Source organism: Trachurus japonicus, chromosome 8 (assembly GCF_045865225.1).
Source record: "Trachurus japonicus isolate A0001 chromosome 8, Traja_1.0".
NCBI lineage: Eukaryota > Metazoa > Chordata > Actinopteri > Carangiformes > Carangidae > Trachurus > Trachurus japonicus.
In genome coordinates this window covers 5,472,066-5,490,961 of record NC_140914.1, presented here as the reverse complement: position 1 = coordinate 5,490,961, position 18,896 = coordinate 5,472,066, and the positions used below count along the sequence as shown (strand labels likewise).

General features: G+C 41.1%; 2 protein-coding genes across 4 annotated transcripts; one reads left to right on the top strand and one right to left on the bottom strand.

Moving 5' to 3' along the window:
* The first annotated feature begins 418 nt into the window (after window positions 1-418).
* atxn7l3a (ataxin 7 like 3a) lies at window positions 419-11,992 on the top strand. The gene is made up of 15 exons (XM_085783395.1): window positions 419-679; window positions 1,718-1,757; window positions 1,863-1,968; window positions 2,059-2,191; window positions 2,308-2,479; window positions 2,586-2,683; window positions 2,774-2,796; window positions 2,896-2,941; window positions 3,179-3,216; window positions 3,775-3,843; window positions 3,936-3,979; window positions 5,245-5,316; window positions 7,378-7,514; window positions 8,793-8,891; window positions 8,946-11,992. Exons 3-15 carry the CDS (start codon window positions 1,918-1,920, stop codon window positions 9,089-9,091), a joined length of 1,128 nt encoding a protein of 375 aa, XP_085639521.1. The 5' UTR covers window positions 419-679; window positions 1,718-1,757; window positions 1,863-1,917; the 3' UTR covers window positions 9,092-11,992.
* Window positions 11,993-12,062: 70 nt separating this feature from the next.
* tmub2 (transmembrane and ubiquitin-like domain containing 2) lies at window positions 12,063-18,018 on the bottom strand. 3 transcript variants are annotated; one of them, XM_085783397.1, is made up of 3 exons: window positions 17,975-18,018; window positions 14,791-15,504; window positions 12,063-13,321 (listed from the first exon to the last, which is right to left on the bottom strand). In XM_085783397.1, exons 2-3 carry the CDS (start codon window positions 15,441-15,443, stop codon window positions 12,922-12,924), a joined length of 1,053 nt encoding a protein of 350 aa, XP_085639523.1. In that variant the 5' UTR covers window positions 15,444-15,504; window positions 17,975-18,018; the 3' UTR covers window positions 12,063-12,921. The 3 variants fall into 3 exon arrangements, with proteins under 3 accessions (XP_085639523.1, XP_085639524.1, XP_085639522.1); XM_085783398.1 differs by lacking the exon at window positions 17,975-18,018 and adding an exon at window positions 17,645-17,943 and having other exon boundaries at window positions 14,791-15,458; XM_085783396.1 differs by lacking the exon at window positions 17,975-18,018 and adding an exon at window positions 17,916-17,943 and having other exon boundaries at window positions 14,791-15,458.
* Window positions 18,019-18,896: the final 878 nt, after the last annotated feature.

Here is an 18,896-nt window from a genome sequence, read left to right as displayed (position 1 = left end):
CAGGTCATAGTATTTCAAAGGAGGTTAAATCGAAAGCAACTGGACTTAGTTATTTGTCTAGGAAGACGTTTCACCTCTCATCCAAGAGGCTTCATCAGTTCATGTACGCATCTGACCAGGCTAGGACTGGTCCAACTATCTGGTGTGGAGACTCACTATATAAGTGATTGCCGTCAGAAGATAACTATTTAAGACTTATATTAACATAAATATTCCACTTACTTCTGCTTTAAGAATATTAAAAAATATATATTTTTATTAGCTATATTTTCCACAGTGAAATTGCTCTATTAAAAACACAAAAACCGCTCTGACAAAAACAACACATGAGTATTTCCGCCACTGGTGTGTAGGTAGGCTACAGTATCACATTAGGGGGCTTTTATTTTTGAAGGTGAAACCGGAAGTGGGTTGTTGTGTTTCTGTGTTTGGCTCCGGCGGCTCCGTTGGCCTCGTCGTTGTCAGGCGGGTTTCTAACGTTCATTTAACGGACACCTGCGACCAAAAAGAAAATAGATAAATAAATACATTTGTTTTTGTTTTATTTTTATTTATTTGTTTTACCGGGCGCTGTGACGATGGATGTAGCCGAGCAGCGGGCTTCGTGTTAGCGTAGACAGGAGCGACTCGACTCGGTGATGTTGCCTGGTTCAGGCTGAGTTGTCGGCGGCATGACACGGTAAGAGGAAACCGTTTCAGTGCCAGGCTGAATTATTTATCTTTTTAATCATCCAGACATCTCTTTTTTCAATTTAACATTTCACCAGACAAAAGCCTTTTTAGCTTCATCTGTTTCCTAAGCAGCAGAACTAACGTTAGCTAGCTGCTGCTGCTCCAACTGAAAACTGACGTTCACGTTAACGAACTGACAGCGACGTTATGACGTCAGCTACTACAGTTATATTTACATTAACGATAGCTACAGTCTTTAATTAAACAACTGGAGCATCTGTTGTCGTGTTTACAGTGTATAATCTCAGTCATCATCGCACCTGACTGACTGTGAAGAGTCCAGTAAGTGTTGTGTGTGGGTGCTGCTGCTTCCTTGAAGGGTTTAAGTCGATTAATCAATACGTTTGATTGGCAGGAAATCTATCTGCAACAGTCCACTTTAACAGGAACTCTCTGACTCCATCCAGAAGTAACGTTATAGGCTAATATGTTACAACACTGAGTTTAAAACTCTGCTAGTAATTGCTCAGGAGACTGTTTAGGACGTTACAGGGAATTGTAGTAAGTATTTATGTTTTATAAATCAGTCAAAATGAGTCATCAACAGTGAAAATCGTAGTTGCTAATGTTTTATAATTCACCTTTGTTTGGTACCGGTATAAAAATGTCACTTTCTATATGCAACAATAAAATTCAATGGCTGTAGAAGAATCCTAAACAAAAAATGAAATGAAAATAAATGAATAAAACATTGATCATAGTGTGATATAACATCAGATTGCTCCTTTAATCTGGTTTCTGTCATTCAACCTGCATAACATGGATTCGTATGAGGCCGTTTGTTTCATATAATTGACCAATTCTCTCATTTCTGCAGCCTTAATTGATTTCCAATACCTGAGTATTGCTCTCACTCGGCCATGACAACTGAGAATTCATCTCTTGAAATATTATGCACTTGTGATTTTGTCCATGTCCCTTGGATTAAATAATAAATGCTCAATGTCTGACACAGTGATTCTGACTCTGATTTCCTCTCTTACAGAACCAAGACAGATGTGCAAATATTGATAGCAGTTACAAACGTAAGTATCCTGCGATCGCTCAGACTCCTCCGCTGGATATGGGCTGACAGATTGGATTTGTCATCGTATAATATTGAGTGTAATTTTCTTTCCTGTCATCTAAAGCCACAGATCAGCATCTTATTACCTTGCTATCAAGATTTCCAATACAGATTTGCAAATGAAAATGGAGGATATGCCCCTGTCAGGCCCAGACAACACCAAGCGGGAGGTGAGCTCGCTGTCGACCGAGATGAGATTTTCTCGTTTTTCTTCTGTCTTTTAAAACATGGTGTGTTAAACGATCTGTCTCCTGTTGTAGGCCTTGGTCCATGACATCTACTCTGAGCTGGTGGACGATGCCTGTTTCGGCCTGTGTTATGAAGTACACCGAGCTGTGAAGCAGGGCTATTTCTTCTTGGACGAAACGGATCAAGAGAGCATGAAGGAGTTCGGTTGGTGCAATTTCCTTTCCTCTGTTTGTTCCGGTCTGTTTGGCGGCTTGTTGGTCACTCTTGGTGAGTGTTAAGCTCACAGGATGTGTCCTCCTTTGTTTTTGTGTGTGTTACAGAAATTGTGGATCAACCGGGAGTGGACATATTCGGGCAGGTGTACAATCAGTGGAAGAACAAAGAGTGCGAGTGTCCGAACTGCAAAAGGCTGATAGCAGCTTCTCGCTTCGCCCCGCACCTGGAGAAATGTCTGGGCATGGGACGCAACAGCAGCCGCATCGCCAACCGCAGGTCAGCCAGCGAAGGAGGAGAAGAAAGGATTACATCATTAGTCATTTATCCAAGATGTGTATGTGTGTGTTGATATGATCAGATTATTGTTTCTCCCTTTAAACAGATTAGCCAGCAATAACAACATGAGCAAATCAGAAAGCGATCAGGAAGACAATGATGACCTCAACGACAACGACTGGTCGTACGGAGCAGAAAAAAAATGTGAGTATCTGTAAATATAACTGAAGTGCAAAGAGATTTACTCCTGGTTACGTTCACGTTATAACCAAACTTCTTATTTCCTCTTCACAGCCAAGAAGAGAAAGTCAGATAAGGTATTTTAAGATCTGTTTTCTCTCTGTACTTTGTAAAGTTTTATATATTTTAATGTGAATAATGAAGTTGATTTACTGTGAATTATTTTCTTTGTGCAGAATCAAAATTCTCCAAGAAGATCCAAATCTCTCAAACACAAAAACGGTCAGTTGAACCATAGCATCAGCTCAATGCAAAGATGAAAAAGCAGAATAACTAATGTGATATACACTGATATAATCTTGTTCACAGATCATTACTGTTTTGTTTTACGAAACTGACTCCAGTCCAACATATTAAAATGTTTTTCCTGAGCTAGAGCACTTGATGTATTCACCTACCGTCCCATTTTATTGACATTTTAATGGTTTTAATGTTGCATGTTTATTTGTTTCTGTTCAGGTGAGCTGGGGGGCAGCATCAGTGCAGAACCCTACAAGGTGAGTAGTTCCCTCCATGTAGGAGTAGTAGTAGTAGTAGTGGTAGTAGTTTATTCGATCTTTTACACAAAATTATTTACAGTTGAGCATCAATCACAGTCAGTCAACCTTCCATAATACCATCATTCGTTCAACTAGTTCATAAATAGATCGAAAAGGTGTAGGCTGAAGCTATCTAGCTTATAGATGCCTACCCTTTAATTCAATTTTCCATTATATCCATTAGAGCTCTTCATGATTTCAGATTCATAGAAAGAAACAACTAAGTATCCAATAATTAACAAATGTAGCCAAAAATAAAATAAATAGATAATTAAACAGTATTACAGTTGCAATCAGAGTCATAGAAAGAAATAATTATCCAGTAATTAACAAGTGTAGTGATTTAACAGCATTACAGTTGCAGTCAACACCCAATTATTCAATCCTGTTTATAGCTTTCTATCATACTATGTTTTATCTGTGTTCGTGTTGCCTTCAGGGCCCCAAACGTTGCTCCGTCTTGTATTGTAAACACACTGCACAGTTATCAATAATGGTTCTGGTCTCGTGTTTCAGTACAACTACAACACCGGCATCAGTTATGAAACGTTGGGTCCTGATGAGGTCAGATCTCTCCTGACGACAGTAAGCAGCTTTGATCCACCCAAGTTTACAGAGATTATTTCATGAATTTCTCTGATTATTGATTTTTAATCTTTGTTTTTGTGTTTTCGTAGCAATGTGGGGTGATCTCTGAACACACCAAAAAGATGTGCACCAGGTAATTACAACACAATCACCTGGCACATTGATTATAAACTTTAGTGTTTTGTTTGTAGCTAATTCAGGACAGATCCAGGTACTGTACCACCTCGCCTTGTGTTATTGATGTCGCCATGGTAATTAATTAATCCAAATTCTGCGTCCGGTGCCTTCACGTCCCCTTTATGTTTTGGCCCCTTTCTGTGACGCTTGTCCAGCACTAAAACCAAACCGCTCAGAGTTGCTGTGTGTGAAACCGACGCTGCTGAACTCATGCATGTGAACAAGATTGTAAAAAACAAAACAAAACAAAAAAACACGATCAGTTTCATCCGAGTGTTCGTGAAACTGATGAGTGTGTGTTTGGGACTAACTCAGGGGAACACAAGTGGCAACTCATTGGACGAATGTTTCAAATTCTTCTTCTCAGATGTTTTTCAGTCAGACCACGGACGACATCGTCAGTGACCAACGTCTTAAAGGGATAGTTCAACATTTTGGCAAATTGGCCCGTTACCATAATCCCTACAGTCATAGCAGTAGGTTCGTTACCTTTAATTGTCAGTGCAAGCTATTTTTAGAACGGCGGAGCAGAGCCGCGAGCTGCTCAGAGCTACGCTACGGAGGCTCATGGGATTTCTTGGTTTCCCTCATCAAACTCATCAAATACACAATCCAACAACTCCAAAACGCTCTGGTGGACAAGTTGTGACCTGCACATTCACCACACTATGAGATAATAACAGAACGTTACCAGACAGAGTTGTTTTAGAGGGAAATACAGAGACTACTTTCTGAAAAACTGCCCCTGAAGACAATGCGCGTTCCGGTCGTGTTTTTCATCAAGCAGTCTCTGAATTTCCCTCTAAAACAACTCTGTCTGGTAACGTTCTGTTATTATCTCATAGCGTGGTGAATGTGCAGGTCACAACTTGTCCACCAGAGCGTTGTGGAGTTGTTGGATTGTGTATTTGATGAGGGAAACCAAAGAAATCCCATGAGCCTCCGTAGCGTAGCTCTGAGCAGCTCGCGGCTCTGCTCCGCCGTTCCAAAAATAGCTTGCACCGACAATTAAAGGTAATGAACCTACTGCTATGACTATAGGGATTATGGCAATGGGCCAATTTGCCAAAATGTTGATGAACTATCCTTTTAACATTTCACCGCTCCTCCTCCTTTTTAACACCTTGTTGTCGCTCCGCCTCATGTGATTGGTCACTGGCGGTGTCGGCAGCGGTGCGGCGGACAGTCAGGGATGTGTAACGCCACCTTGTGTCCCACCAGGTCTCAGCGATGTCCCCAGCACACGGACGAACAGAGGAGGGCCGTCAGGGTGTTCCTCCTGGGGCCGTCCGCGTGAGTGTGCCCCCCTGTCCCCCCCCTCCCCTCCACTCCCCTCCCCCCGCACCCACAAAGTCTACTTAACAACAGTCATGTCTGAATGCGTGTCTTGACCCCCCCCCCCCAGATGCTTGCTGAGCTGACACAGGTGTGAGAGCGTCACCTGGTTCTCTGTGACCTTTTGTCATAGATCAAAGATCACAGAGCGACCGCTCTAGTTTGTCCTCTGAGCTGTTTTTATGTCGCAAACACACACGTTAATAACTCCACATCTGCAGGTTACAACCACAGAGATTTTACTTAAAGGGATACTTCACCCAAAATCGATAATTCACCAATCATCTACTCACCATCATGCCAAGGAAGGGTTTGGAGAACTTTCAGAGTCATCAAAACGCTTTAGTAGTTCCAGGGGGGTCCAGCTGGCAACGGGTTTTCATATAATGGTGGCGGATAGAGTTCACTTTTGAATCGTCCAAAACACAGACTATGAAACATCCAGATACCTCCATACTGCTCGTCTGTACTGACCCAAGTGTCCTGAAGCCGCCACATGAAAAAGTTGTTCGGAAAAAATGAATGTGATCTCTGTTTTTATCCTTGTTGTAGCAGTAGCTCCCAGTGGCTGCGTGAGATTTGCTGCGAGATGTTCTTCTGTGTTTACATCAAACATCCAATGGTTTACAATGACAAACGAACATCTGGCAGCACAAACATCAACAGAGCCACTGGGAGCTACTGCTACAACAAGGATAAAAACAGAGATCAAATTCATTTTTTCTGAACAACTTTTTCATGTGGCGGCTTCAGGACACTTGGGTCAGTACAGACGAGCAGTATGGAGGTATCTGGATGTTTCATAGTGTGTGTTTTGGACGATTCAAAAGTGAACTCTATCCGCCGCCATTATATGAAAACCCGTTGCCAGCCAGACCCCCCCTGGAACTACTAAAGCGTTTTGATGACTCTGAAAGTTCTCCAAACCCTTCCTTGGCCAATTATTGGTGAATTATAGATTTTGGGTGAAGTATCCCTTTAAAAATGAGTTAAACATTCATCACAGAAACTTTTTCAGCTGACTGATTAATTATGGTTAGTTATTTCCCACTTCCATCACATGTCTCAAAGTAAAAGCTGGATATAAACCAGTGATGGATTAGCAGCAGTAGGTGGAGGTGACACCTAACAAACTGTTGTTCAAACGTAATCTGATCGGATTTTGGTTCAAATCTTGAATCTTGTTTCAAAACTGAAAACGGATTCTGAGATTGGATTAGATCACGTAATCCAATTTTGGTTTTAATCTGGATCAAACCCTCAATTTGTGTTCAAACATTTTTAGTAGGATCGGGAAAACTTTGATCCAAAACATCAGGATTATTCTGATCCCAGCAGTTTGGTTGATTCAGGAACAAAATGTTTACTTAAATTAAATTTAAACTGGTCAAATAAACAACATTTATAATGTAGTATATTTACATTTATTGATTTATATTTTGCACCTGATTTTTTAAACCATTACAGTGATAAAGTAAATAAAGTTAACGGATTAATTCCACAAATGAAGAACTTTTCCCAAACTATTAGATAATTAAATTAATTTTGAATTTGAAACACATGGAAAAATATTCACAATGTATTTGACTAATGTGCTGTATATTTGCTTTTTTATTTATCTAAACAGCCAGACCAGATAAGGTCAAAAAACAGCACAGAAAACAACACATACTCCCCGTTTTCAAATAAATACTCTGTGTGATCCCATGCTGCTGTTTTACCGACCTAGTAGTCTTCAGTGATACAAAGTCTCATGTAGAGCATCATTATCCAGATTTGGTAATCTTGAAAAGTTTGTATCTGGATCAGACTGATCCAATCCAACTGTCTGGGATAAAAGTAAAGACAGATGGAAAAAGAAGGGATTTCAAAATGCAGATCATTTTGATCCAGATTAAACCAGCTGGGCCCTGGTGCCTCACCCGTCTGGACTAGAGACACCGTAGAGACGACGCAGCCTCTGGAGCCGGTTGAGTTGTCTAACCGTGTGCGGCTGTGTGCTGGTTTTCCTCCGGACAGGCCGTCGCTGCCCGATGCCGACGCCGTGGCCGAGAGCGACAGCTTCGACATTCCAGACGGACAGACGCTGATGAGCCGCCTGCAGTGGGAGGACTCCCCCGACATCTCACCCACTGACTCCGCCTCCTCTAAAGCCAGTAAGCACATGGAACAGACCACCATGAAACTGTTTTACTTCACTTTTATTTAACTCACAACCACATACATGGTATAGAGCACAAACATTCAACAATATTAGGGCTGAAACGATAACTCGAGTAATTCAAGTACAAAAAATGATCGAGGATATTTTTCCTGGACTTTTAACTAATCAAGATGAACGCTGGTGAGAACGTACAGTGATTAGTTATTTGTAACGACTGTGTGACATGAGTCGATATTGACGGCTGGTTACATTTAAACATTAAGAAAAGAAAAAGATGTCGCTAACATTAGCTCAAGGAAATGAAATAAAACGCTGCTGCGTTCGTTTAATTAGCGTTTTGTTGGAGTGATTTGGTCTAAAACACACAAGAACATACACTCCCCTTTCTATACAGGCACTCTCTGTCTATCTCTCTCTCTCTTTCACACCATTGATGGCACCTAAATACTGTAGATATCAATATCAGGTGGTTAATAGGAGTAGAGATTGGAGTTTAAGATGCACAAATATTACACAGATATCATATTTAGTAAGCATATCAGTACATCACAATTATTCATTGTTCATTTGCAAACACGTCATATTAATAAAGCAATTTAATAGGTCAAAACAGCGTATTAGATGACTCGATTAATTGATAAAATAATACAAAAATAATCGACAGCTGCAGCCCTAAACTATATCAATAATCAATATGTTAAGGGGCTATACATGTTTTCCAACTCTGACAATCAGTTGACCAGCTCTGGCTTCTTCTTTTTTCTTTTTTTTCTTTCAATGAGCTTTATTGAAAACATTGTACATACAAACGGATGTACAGAGAACAGGGTTGTACATACAATCAAACATGAAACATCAGACAGGTGCTCCAATATGTATCAATAAACATAAATAATAAATCAATCAAAATAAAATCAGGTTGTTTTAAGCAATGTTAGAAAACATAAAATCATGGAAAAGATAAATAAATTAACATATGATATGACAGAAGAAAAAAAAGAAAAGGAAAAAAAGGGAAATAGAATGTGTAAGCTTTATTCTACTTCTTTATTCTTTGAAAAACCTCTCATAAATATATTTGGATGTGCTGCTTTGCTTAGTGTCAATTAGTGTAAGGGATTTCATGTACTCTTTGAACTCATGCAAGAAACTTCTGAAGTTGGGTGAGGTTTTGGACCAGCTCTGGCTTCTGTCTCAGCCTCTCTACCTCCAGTGACTTCATCTCCTCACCTCACACACAGAGACTTGATTATTTTTCTGTCTCTCACAGGCACCAACCATTCAGACTCTAGAAAGCCGAAGAAGAAGAAGAGGACGTCTCTCGGTTTGAATAGTGGCGGCGGTGGAGGAGGAGGAGGAGGAGGAGGAGGTGTAGGAGTTGGAGTTGGAGTTGGTGGAGTCGTCATCGGAGGAGGAGGAGGAGGAGGAGGGGGAGGAGGGGGAGGGGGGAGTCTGACCGGAGGAGGCAGCAGCAGCAGCTCTCAGAGTAACATCAGCTTGTCGACCAAAAAGAAGAGGCCCAAACTCTCAGCACCTTCGATCTCAAGTATCTACGATGACTTAAACTAAACTAGCAGCAGCTCGTTGCTCCCCCTCCTCCACCCGAACCGGCTCAGACCTGCCTCAACTGGTATGAGCAGGTCTGGGACTGAACTTGGTTTTTAAGTTGTTGTTCTTTCTTTAATCATTCTGCCTTAACAAAGTAAGGCGTCTCCATTTTATCAAAGATTTTTTTTCCTTCTGTTTTCTGAACACGGTGTTTGGTCGGTCCCAGAGTCCACAGACGGAGCAGCTGGAGGTTCCTCCTCTGTCGCTGTGGTTTTACATGATTTAAAAAGCCTCAAATCAGTTATTTTAACTCACTGTTGCACTATACAGCACTTAATTTACTGAAGCTGTGGATCTGAAGGCTGATCTTAGTGGAGATTTGATCCCATTCAGACTGACGAGGCTGAAGCTGGTGGATCTGTCTGCTCATTTGGAAACGATTGGAAATGATTCTTTCTCTGAAACGGTTTCCACAGAGGTTGAAGCGAGTTATCGTCCAAAAGATCAGTGTTTAGTTTAGTTTAGTTTAGTTTGGAAACACGGGGAATGGATCCATCATGAAAAAACAAAAAACAAACCCCAGACTACATGTACACAGGTTTTTTATAGATGACATCATCACTACGATACAAAACTGAGCTGTACAAAAGGGAACAGTATACAGTACTGTGCAAAAGTTTTAGGCAGGCGAGGAAAAAATGCTGCTTATCCATCATGCAATGCCATCAGTGAGGCGTCTGATTGGACCCAAATTTATTTACTACAACCCCAAACATACAGCCAGTGTCATTTTAGAACTAACCCTAACCCTAACCCAAGATCTGTGGTTATGCTCCAAGATATTTGGAAAAAACCACCGGCCCAGTTCCTTCAAAAACTGTGTGCAGAAGAATTGATGCTGTTTTGAAGGCAAAGGGTTGTCACACCAAATATTGATTTGATTTAGGATTCTCGTCTCTTTATTCACTGCATTTTGTTAATTGATGAAAAAAAAAATTAACACTTCCATCTTTGAAAGCATTCAGCTTTTTTCCACACCTGCCTAAAACCTTTGCACAGTACTGTATATAACAACATAGATTTCCTGTTTATTGTTGAGATGACACCACTTTTCCTCTCTCAGCGCTGATGACACAGCTTTAAAGGAAAACCTACACCTGTGGTTGATGGTGACATCGGTGAGAGATAAATTCACAGTTGCTGCAGTGTAAACTGAAAGGTCAAAACAAAAAGAGACGTTTTGACGTATCTTTCTACCTATTAAAGGTTGAAGACTTGTGTGAAACCTCCAGGTGCTCCGTCACGGCGACCTCGGGACCTTCCCTCTTGTTCTTTGTTTTGTTTTATTTCGTTTTTTCCGACTCTGTGTTCACTTTAATTCAGCTGTGAGGAAACATGGACTTTAAAGCGCTTTGAATTCAACAACACTTGACACATGTATAATGGAGTACTCATCAGTGGCTTTTTAATTCTAGCATTGTATTGCACAGTTGTGTGTGTGTGTGTGTGTGTGTGTGTGTGCCTCTGTATGCTGACTTAAATTCAGTGTGAACGTCACTTTTTAGTGTATAGTGTGTGTATGTGTGTGCGTGTGGTTAGGGGTGTGTGTGCATGTGTGTAATCATTTATATTTTCACAAAACTATGCATCCTAGAATGTGACATTTTTGTGAAAGTATGTGCCATTTTAAATATTTAACTTTTTTGTTTTGTTTTTCCTGTTTACATCAACAGTATAATATTTAAGTTTTTATTTGTCACTGCCTATTATTAAGTGATGTGTATATTATTTGTGTGTTAATGCAGATTTTTTCTTCTTTTTTTTTTTAAATATTTGATGAACCAATAGACTTTTAGGTACGGTGGCCCAGAGAGACAAAAAAAAGTAAAATTGGGACCTTTAACATTAAAAAACATTGAATAACAAGTTATTTCCTGCAGGTTCATCACTTCTTTAGCTCCCCCACTGGAAACACTTCCTGTCATGTCATGTGTTTACTGAAGCTGCAGTGTTTTGAGCTCTCAGGGCCACCGTACTTAGGGCACATGTACAGAAACTGTATGTTTGACCTGAGATGGACGTTGAATCATGAACTCTCCTCTCTCTCTCTTCACTCGTCTCCTCGTTCTCGTCTGTCATGATCATGGCCGCTACGTCTGCGCCTCATGAGCCTGTAACCTACAGTACAATGTTAAAGCTGCAGGATTATTTCACATGCAGTATTTTTTTTTTTTTAAGATCTTATACTTGCAGGCGATATTTTAAAGCTGTCTTTATTTGTTTTGTTTTTTTATATATATATATAAATTGGTGAAACAAACCCAGAAGGAGATTAGTTCTCAAAAACAACATTCAGATATCAAAGCTTTAGTTATTTGATTAGTTTTCATGCAGCCATAAAAAGTTTCTCTGCTACAGCTAAATTAAAAGTTTTATTGTTCATTTCCCTTCAGAGCTTCAGTCTAAGCCCACATCACTTTTTCATTTAATAAATTACAAAAAAAAACAAAAAAAACGCCTCAATCTTTTTTATTTATTTTTTGCTCGGTCCCAAAAGTTCAGATTCAGTTGTGTGTGTGTGTTTTTTTTAGAAAACTTATTTAATTTCCGCTGTGGCTAATTAATTTTTCAACGTTGTGGTCAGAATCTGCAGTAACATTTATTGAGTCTTGTGACGTGCACTAAAGACAAGTGAACTGTTGTTTGATCAGAACAGCTCATGTTGTCGTTGTGCGTCTGTGCAGCGACAGAGATGTTTTTGTTGTTGTGAGTTTTTTTTTTTATATATAATTTTCATGCTCAAGCACAAACGAGTGTGACTGACTGTTGTTGTAATCTGAACATAATGTGATGCATAGGTTATTTTTCTTCACTGCCGTGCATATACTGATGTTTGTATATAAATAAACACAAACCGCTCTCGGGAGAGACTCGGTTCTTGTCGTGCACGAACACACACACATATATATTATATATATAGGGTGAAAACAGGTTTGGTTTGAAATGCTTTAATCTGAAACATCACTGAAGCCAGAGCAGTCCAGCATAATCCTTGTTAAGTGCCAGATGCAGGTTCATCTGATTAATTCCTTCATTTTATTTACAGAAAATACACAAATATATTTACACTCTCTTCTCAAAAAGTCTCTGTCGTGTCTAACTGATTATTTAAATTAGCCCCGTTCTCTACATAGCAACAAAAATATCTCAACTTTTCAGCCTAGCACCGAGGCAGCTGTACAGTTTATATTTGCTTACATAGAACTTGAATCATCCACATAAACACAAAATAATAATAATAATAATAATAATAAAGAGTTAAACTGGCACACACAGCACAACAGTGAGTGGTTCCCAAAGAGTTAAGAGTCTTGCATCTATCGGTTATTATTACTTTCTTCTTTTCTTCTTAAAACACAGAAACTGGATTAACGACAGTAAAAGAGCAGAGGAGGAGGAGGAGGAGGAGGAGATGAAGCCGGACTGATAAAAGACGGCGTGAAGTGAACGGTCGTGTTCTGTTTGACGAGAAGCTAAAGTATGGTTCAGTTGAAGCTGAATTTCACTCACTGCAGATTATTATTTACCCATGTACACTGTACAATCACTCATCTTTATTTTGGTACATGCACAAACAGCCTCAACCAACCAACCAACCAACCCACACTCACTCACTCACTCACATTCACACTCTGTGGTTTCTGCACCGAGGCCTTTTATTGTGATTAGTCCGTCTCTCCAGACTCTCACCCACCTGCTGCAGTTATTTTTAATGTACCTCAAAAACATTCAGCTGTGAGTGTTGCTGCTGCTGCTCTCTCTTTCTCTTTCTCTTTCTTTCTTTCTTTCTTTCAGCGGCTGTGCATCCCGAATATCAGGAAGCTGAAGAACACAGTGACGCCCATGAGGGAGATGGTCGCCGGCGCCGTGAAGAACTGCCTGTAGTTGATGCGGAAGTACCACACCACGGCCAGCACCACCACGAACACCGGCACCACCAGGCTGCTGGTGCTGATGGCCACGCCCGCCGCTCGGATGCCCCCGGAGACGACTCCTCCCCCCCCGGCCCCGACGACGCCCTGAGCCCCCTCCTCCGGACCGCCGCCGGCCTCCTGAAGGATCTGAGAGACGTGGCAGTGGATGACGCTGTTGTGTGTGATGTTCAGGGCCGACAGAGTCTTATCGGGATCCTGCAGCAGCTGGCCTTGGTAGATCAGTTTGATCTGATGCTCCCGACCTGAGAAGTATTTACTGCAACGGGAAAAAGAAAGAAGAGGCGTGTTAATCAATCAATCAATCAATTAATTAATGAATTAAAGGGGAACTATGCAAGTCCAGTCACATATATTTGTGTAGTCTTATCTGTCATAAACAAGGTTACGGGTTACGGGGCGTGTTTGTTTTGGCTCCCAGTGAATTTGAGAAGATTTTAAAGTCCTCTTCTTTACCTACACAGCCCGTCCAAAAGTCACCAATTTAGATTCAACTAAGCTAATAGGGTCAGAGCCTCCCATTGGATAATTACTGCATTATGCTTCAGCTGGCAACAACTTATTTAACCCTAACTGATGCAGTCTCGTTTCTTAAACAACCATGTTGGAAGAGACATCCTGAGGTTGTGGAGAAGATGTTCATCTGTTTCAAAAGTGGCATCAAGCAAATAAAACATCTAGGGAGATTGATGAGACTAAGGTTGGGTTAAGAACTGTCCAACTCATTATTACAAATTGGAAAGAGAGTGGGGGAACCAGGAAGAAATGTGGTCCAATGTGACCACAGAGTCCAGACCTGAACCCCACTGAGAATCTTAGAAAAATTAACGCAACTCTGGATGGAAATAAATGTTGTGACATTGCAGAAGCAAATGCGTGCTGTGATCAAAGCTAAAGGCGGTCCAATGAAATATTAGAGTGTGCGACTTTTTTTGGGGGCGTGCAGTGTAAACAGCGTTACATGGCCACAGGCACCCTTGTATCTTGAGGAACTTATAGCGCCCTATCACCAACATAGGACCATGCACTCCCAAAATACACAGGCTTCCTATAGTCTGTAAAAGGAAACCAAAACGTTACTAGAAGTAGTCTGGGAGGCTTTCTGCCATCAGGCCCCACTTCATTGGAATCAACTTCCAATCCAAATCCGCAAAGCAGACACCCTCTCTATTTTCAAGGATAAACTTAAAACTTTCCTTTTAAACAAAGTATACGGTTAGGAATCTGAGACTCTTCTTAATGTTTCTTAATTAGACAGAGTTGTTTTAGAGGTAAATTCATGCAAAACCGCTGATGCGAGTTGCCTTCAGCGGACAGTTTTTCAGCAAGCAGTCTCTGCATTTGCCTCTAAAACAACTTTGTCTGGTAACGTTGTGTTATTATCTAGCGTATCTATTATTATTAGCGTGGTGAATGTGCAGGTCACAACTTGTCCACCAGAGCGTTGTGGAGTTGTTGGATTGTGTATTTGATGAGTTTGATGAAGGAAACCAGGAAATCCCATGAGCCTCCGTAACGTAGCTCTGACCCATCTAAAAATAGCTTGCACTGACAATTAAAGGTAACGAACCTACTCCTAAAACTGTAGGGATTATGGCAATGGGCCAATTTGCCAAGATGCTGAACTATCCCTTTTACCAGCACTAGTTTCCTGAAGCTGTTTCATTCAGATAAAAATCCTGCTTAGTTCCTCTTTAATGTTTATCATGTGTTTCTTTGTTGACCGACCTCTTCAGTATTCCCACGGTATCTTCTGGTTCCACAACAGCCACCTCCTCCGTGTCGTTTAAAAACTTCAGCCGGACTGAGATGGACGTGGTGTCCATGGTGATGGAGTCGATTGTGGTGGTGATGATGGAGTCGGTCAAAGCTGCCAAAGGCTTTATAACCTCTTTATCTTCCTCCTCCTCCTCCTCCTCCAGCTCCTCCTCTTCCTCCTCCTCCTCCTCCTCTACTTCATCCTCCTCCTCCTCTTCGTCTGAGGCGTTCAGTCCTCCAGCCTGCGGTTGTTTGCTCTGAATGTCCAGCAGCAGATCAGTCCTCACCCCCTCCGCCCCCTCCCCCTCCCCTCGCTCGCTCCCCGGCCCCTCGCCGTCGTCCGGCTTGTTCTCCTGCGACGGCGCCGGGGCCTGCTGCTCGCGGGGGGCGTCGGCGCCCGAGGAGCCGCCGCCGACGCCGCCGTAGCTGTCGTGACCGCCGAGTCCGATGAGGGAGGCGTGGGCGCCCACGGTGAGGATGGTGCCCAGGATGTGGTCGCCCCGGTCGGCCACGTGGGTGGAGAGCCACGCCAGGATGAGAGCCAGGACCAGGAGCAGCACGCCGCCGGCCGCCGTCACCTCCTCCTCCATCCCATCCAACATGGTCAGTGCACACACTGCCATCTCTGTCCTCCAAACCTGGGGGAGACGACAACACACGATTAAAGCAGAAGTAAGCGATCCAGTGGTTTTGGCTAACTTCCTGTCAGCTGATGGAGTTAGCAGTCCCCGCCCTCGTCCCTACGTCACCACATTCACGCGCATCCCTTGGCTGCACACACAGAGAGGACCGCCCCTTTATGCCGTTCTCTCTCCTCATTGGATAAAGGTTGTAGGATACAAGGAAAGTTTTCTCCTCGGCTTACAGCAGAGCAGAGTGACTGACAGATGCGTGTTTCAGACCAAACGCTCTGTAAGTGATTGCCGTCGGAAGATATAACTATTTAAGACTTATATTAACACAAATATTCCGCTTACTTCTGCTTTAATTGATCGTAAAGATTCCTAAATACCGTCACTTTCCGAAAAAGATTATGTCGGAACCATATCGGCAGATGTGCGCCAAAGTAGGAAAATGCACAGATACTGGTCCATTTATCTAAAGTAACAGTGAATTGGTAGGAATTTAAATGTTAGCGGGTCATTTGTAATTTAAAAAAAATTATTAAAATAAACTTAAACATTTGGTATAGATGGCTATTAATGACTTAAATATTTCAAACACTTCCCCCGGGGGATTAATAACTGGTCCTATATTACATTCAGATTACTAATATAGGCTAATTGACTATATTTGATTTTACACATTCATAGTGTTGTGAAATGTATTGATGCATGATAATCGTGATACTCGTAACACCGTGATTATTTCTCTGACAATAATCATACCAAGAAAATCTATAATCGTGACATCCCTACTGCAATCTATTTATTATTTCAATTGCAACTTCCACTGACAACGTGGCGTTAGGTGACGTGTTGACTGTCAGGGAGGTTACAACAGATTCACATACACACACAGTGGTATTTGCCCCGTTTATCTCTGACTGCGTTGTGAACATTACGTTGCTTATCAGCGAGCGACAGCAGCTCTTTTACAGCAAATCCAGATTCACAGGGGTTTTGTGCAGGTGTGACAAAAAAAAAATTCAAATCTTATTGTCTTCTCATCACATTTTCCAATCCACTGGATTTTCCTAAACAAGGCGTTCTCTGTGACTAATGATTCATTTCATTGATGAGTAACCCCACAGTTATCTTTTCAATTAATCTATAAATACTCAGAAAACAGTACATTGGTGTTTGTTGTGTTATTCCCTAAAGCAGAAGACGATGTTTCCCCCCCAACTAGCACTTCAAAAGATATTTAATTAACAATCAGAGAGATGAAGGCAAGTGAGAAGTTTTAACTCTTTAACTTGTTTTCCCCTGCTGACAGATGTCTATTGTTTTGTTTTTTTACTGTCTTCTGAATCTGTAATCATCCCTGACACAAAGGGACAGTTGACTCAACTTCATTGAACTCGTATCACTTCTGTTCTCCCAGTTTGACACGTCGTGCAGCAGCTTATAGATCGTCACATCAACATCTGTCCCCCTGCAAACAATGGCAGGTGGGAACCAAAGTGCTCCTCACTAGAGGGGGGTTGTAAATGTCACACCACCTACACATTATGGATATATGATAGAATAAAGTACAGCAACTGGTAAAGACCTTGTAAAATATGCTAATGTTAATATAATAGACACCACGTGATCTATAACACATTAGTATAATAGCTTATAATTGAAATATACCAAAGTGTAAGAATAATTATGGTACAGTGTAGTACAACTTGTTCTCATGTAAAATTAAGTGACAGTTACGGATGTTGACTTGGTTTCGTGTGTCTTTTGGTTTTATATAAATATAGAAAAATCAGATTTTTGCCAGAAGCTAAATAGTTTCATAACAGCTCCAGGATCAGGACAAAGCTACTGTTGTTTTACCGTCTCTTCCTCCCCTCTAATGAACTCTCACACACACTCTATAAAGACCCTGATTCACAACTAGGTGCTATAATTACACACAGGATAATTACCAGAAACAACAACCCCTTTGTGTGCTGTTACCATCGTTACAGGCTGTAAATTAAACGCGTTAGCAGCAGCAGCAGCTAATATAAACAGCTGTTAACTTACTGTAGCTGTGATGCTAGCGCTAACTCCAAACCACCCGCCGGCTAACGTTAATACACAAACCGTGTTTCCTGTGTCCTGCTTCTCCTTATATTCTTATATTCAACCTTAAAACACACATATATAAACACAAAAATTATAAAAACCTCCGTCTGTGTCGCTGTCGGTTGTTATATTGTTGTTTATCCGCTGTAGCTCGTAGCTAACTAACGGTTAGCGGGGCTAAGCTAGTGGCTAACTAGCTTAGCTTAAAAAAAAAAAGAGAGAAAAAACCCGAACGACCTTCGGCTGTTTACGGGTCTCGCGGCTCGGTTCGATCGGGGAGCTCGTGCGTTAGTCCGTTAACGACCTGTGTGGGGGGGTGGGGGGTGTAGGAAGAGGAGGGGGAGAGGGAGAGGGGGGGGGGTCGGTTCTTACCTGGCTGCTGTGAAATCAGAGCATGTTTTTTTGAAGAGGAAGAAGACGGAGCTGCTGAGCGCTGCTGGTCAACAGCTGCTCCTGGAAAACCACATAACAAACACCGAGGAGGAGGAGGAGGAGGGAGCGACGTCATCAGCAGGAGGCGGAGAGGGAGGAGGGAGAGAGGGAGAGAGGGAGCGCTTGTTTTGATGACGAGGTCGGCGGCTCCTTGTTGCCCCGCCTGCAGGACAACAACACAGTGTAAATAGGAATGGAAACAACATCCAGCCACATTAGATCTATGGGCTCTACCTTTTATTATAGCATTTAATTTACTGATATATGATTTATTTTATTTTATTTTATAATATCCCCAAAATCCGGACGTCTGCCTTCTCAGTTTATGCCCCACACATGGAATCATCTACAGCTAACTCTGCCTTTAAACTCACTTGTCCCATTCAATAACATCACATCAGATCACTAATTACTAATTTCCTAAAAAATATGCATATGCATACAAGATAGAAGACATAAGAAATTATATGCCAGTGTACTATAATATATGACCAATATATAAATATATTGGTCATATACATGTCATATGAGCAAGTTAATGAATACATAAAGTCCCAATTAGGTATTGTTAGCATTATTTAAAAAAAAAAAAAATTAAAAAAGTTAGAAATAGTCTAATGATATGTATATATCATATTTAAATGGAACTGAATCGTTTGTCTGTTTATTTTATTGAACAATTCATTACTGTATTGAAAATCAGAATCTAACATTTTCTGTTTGATCACTATGGTTTTAATACTTGTTTTTTGTGTCATTATAACTATATTTGAAATAAACAAACATAAACATTTTAAAAGTACATTATAGTCATTTACAGCAGTGAGTTGTATCCTTGAATGGAGGTTGAACAAGTGAATGATGATAAAAGTATATCTGGTACCACAGTTTTGCAGTTCATATATGTATATAGTGCAACAT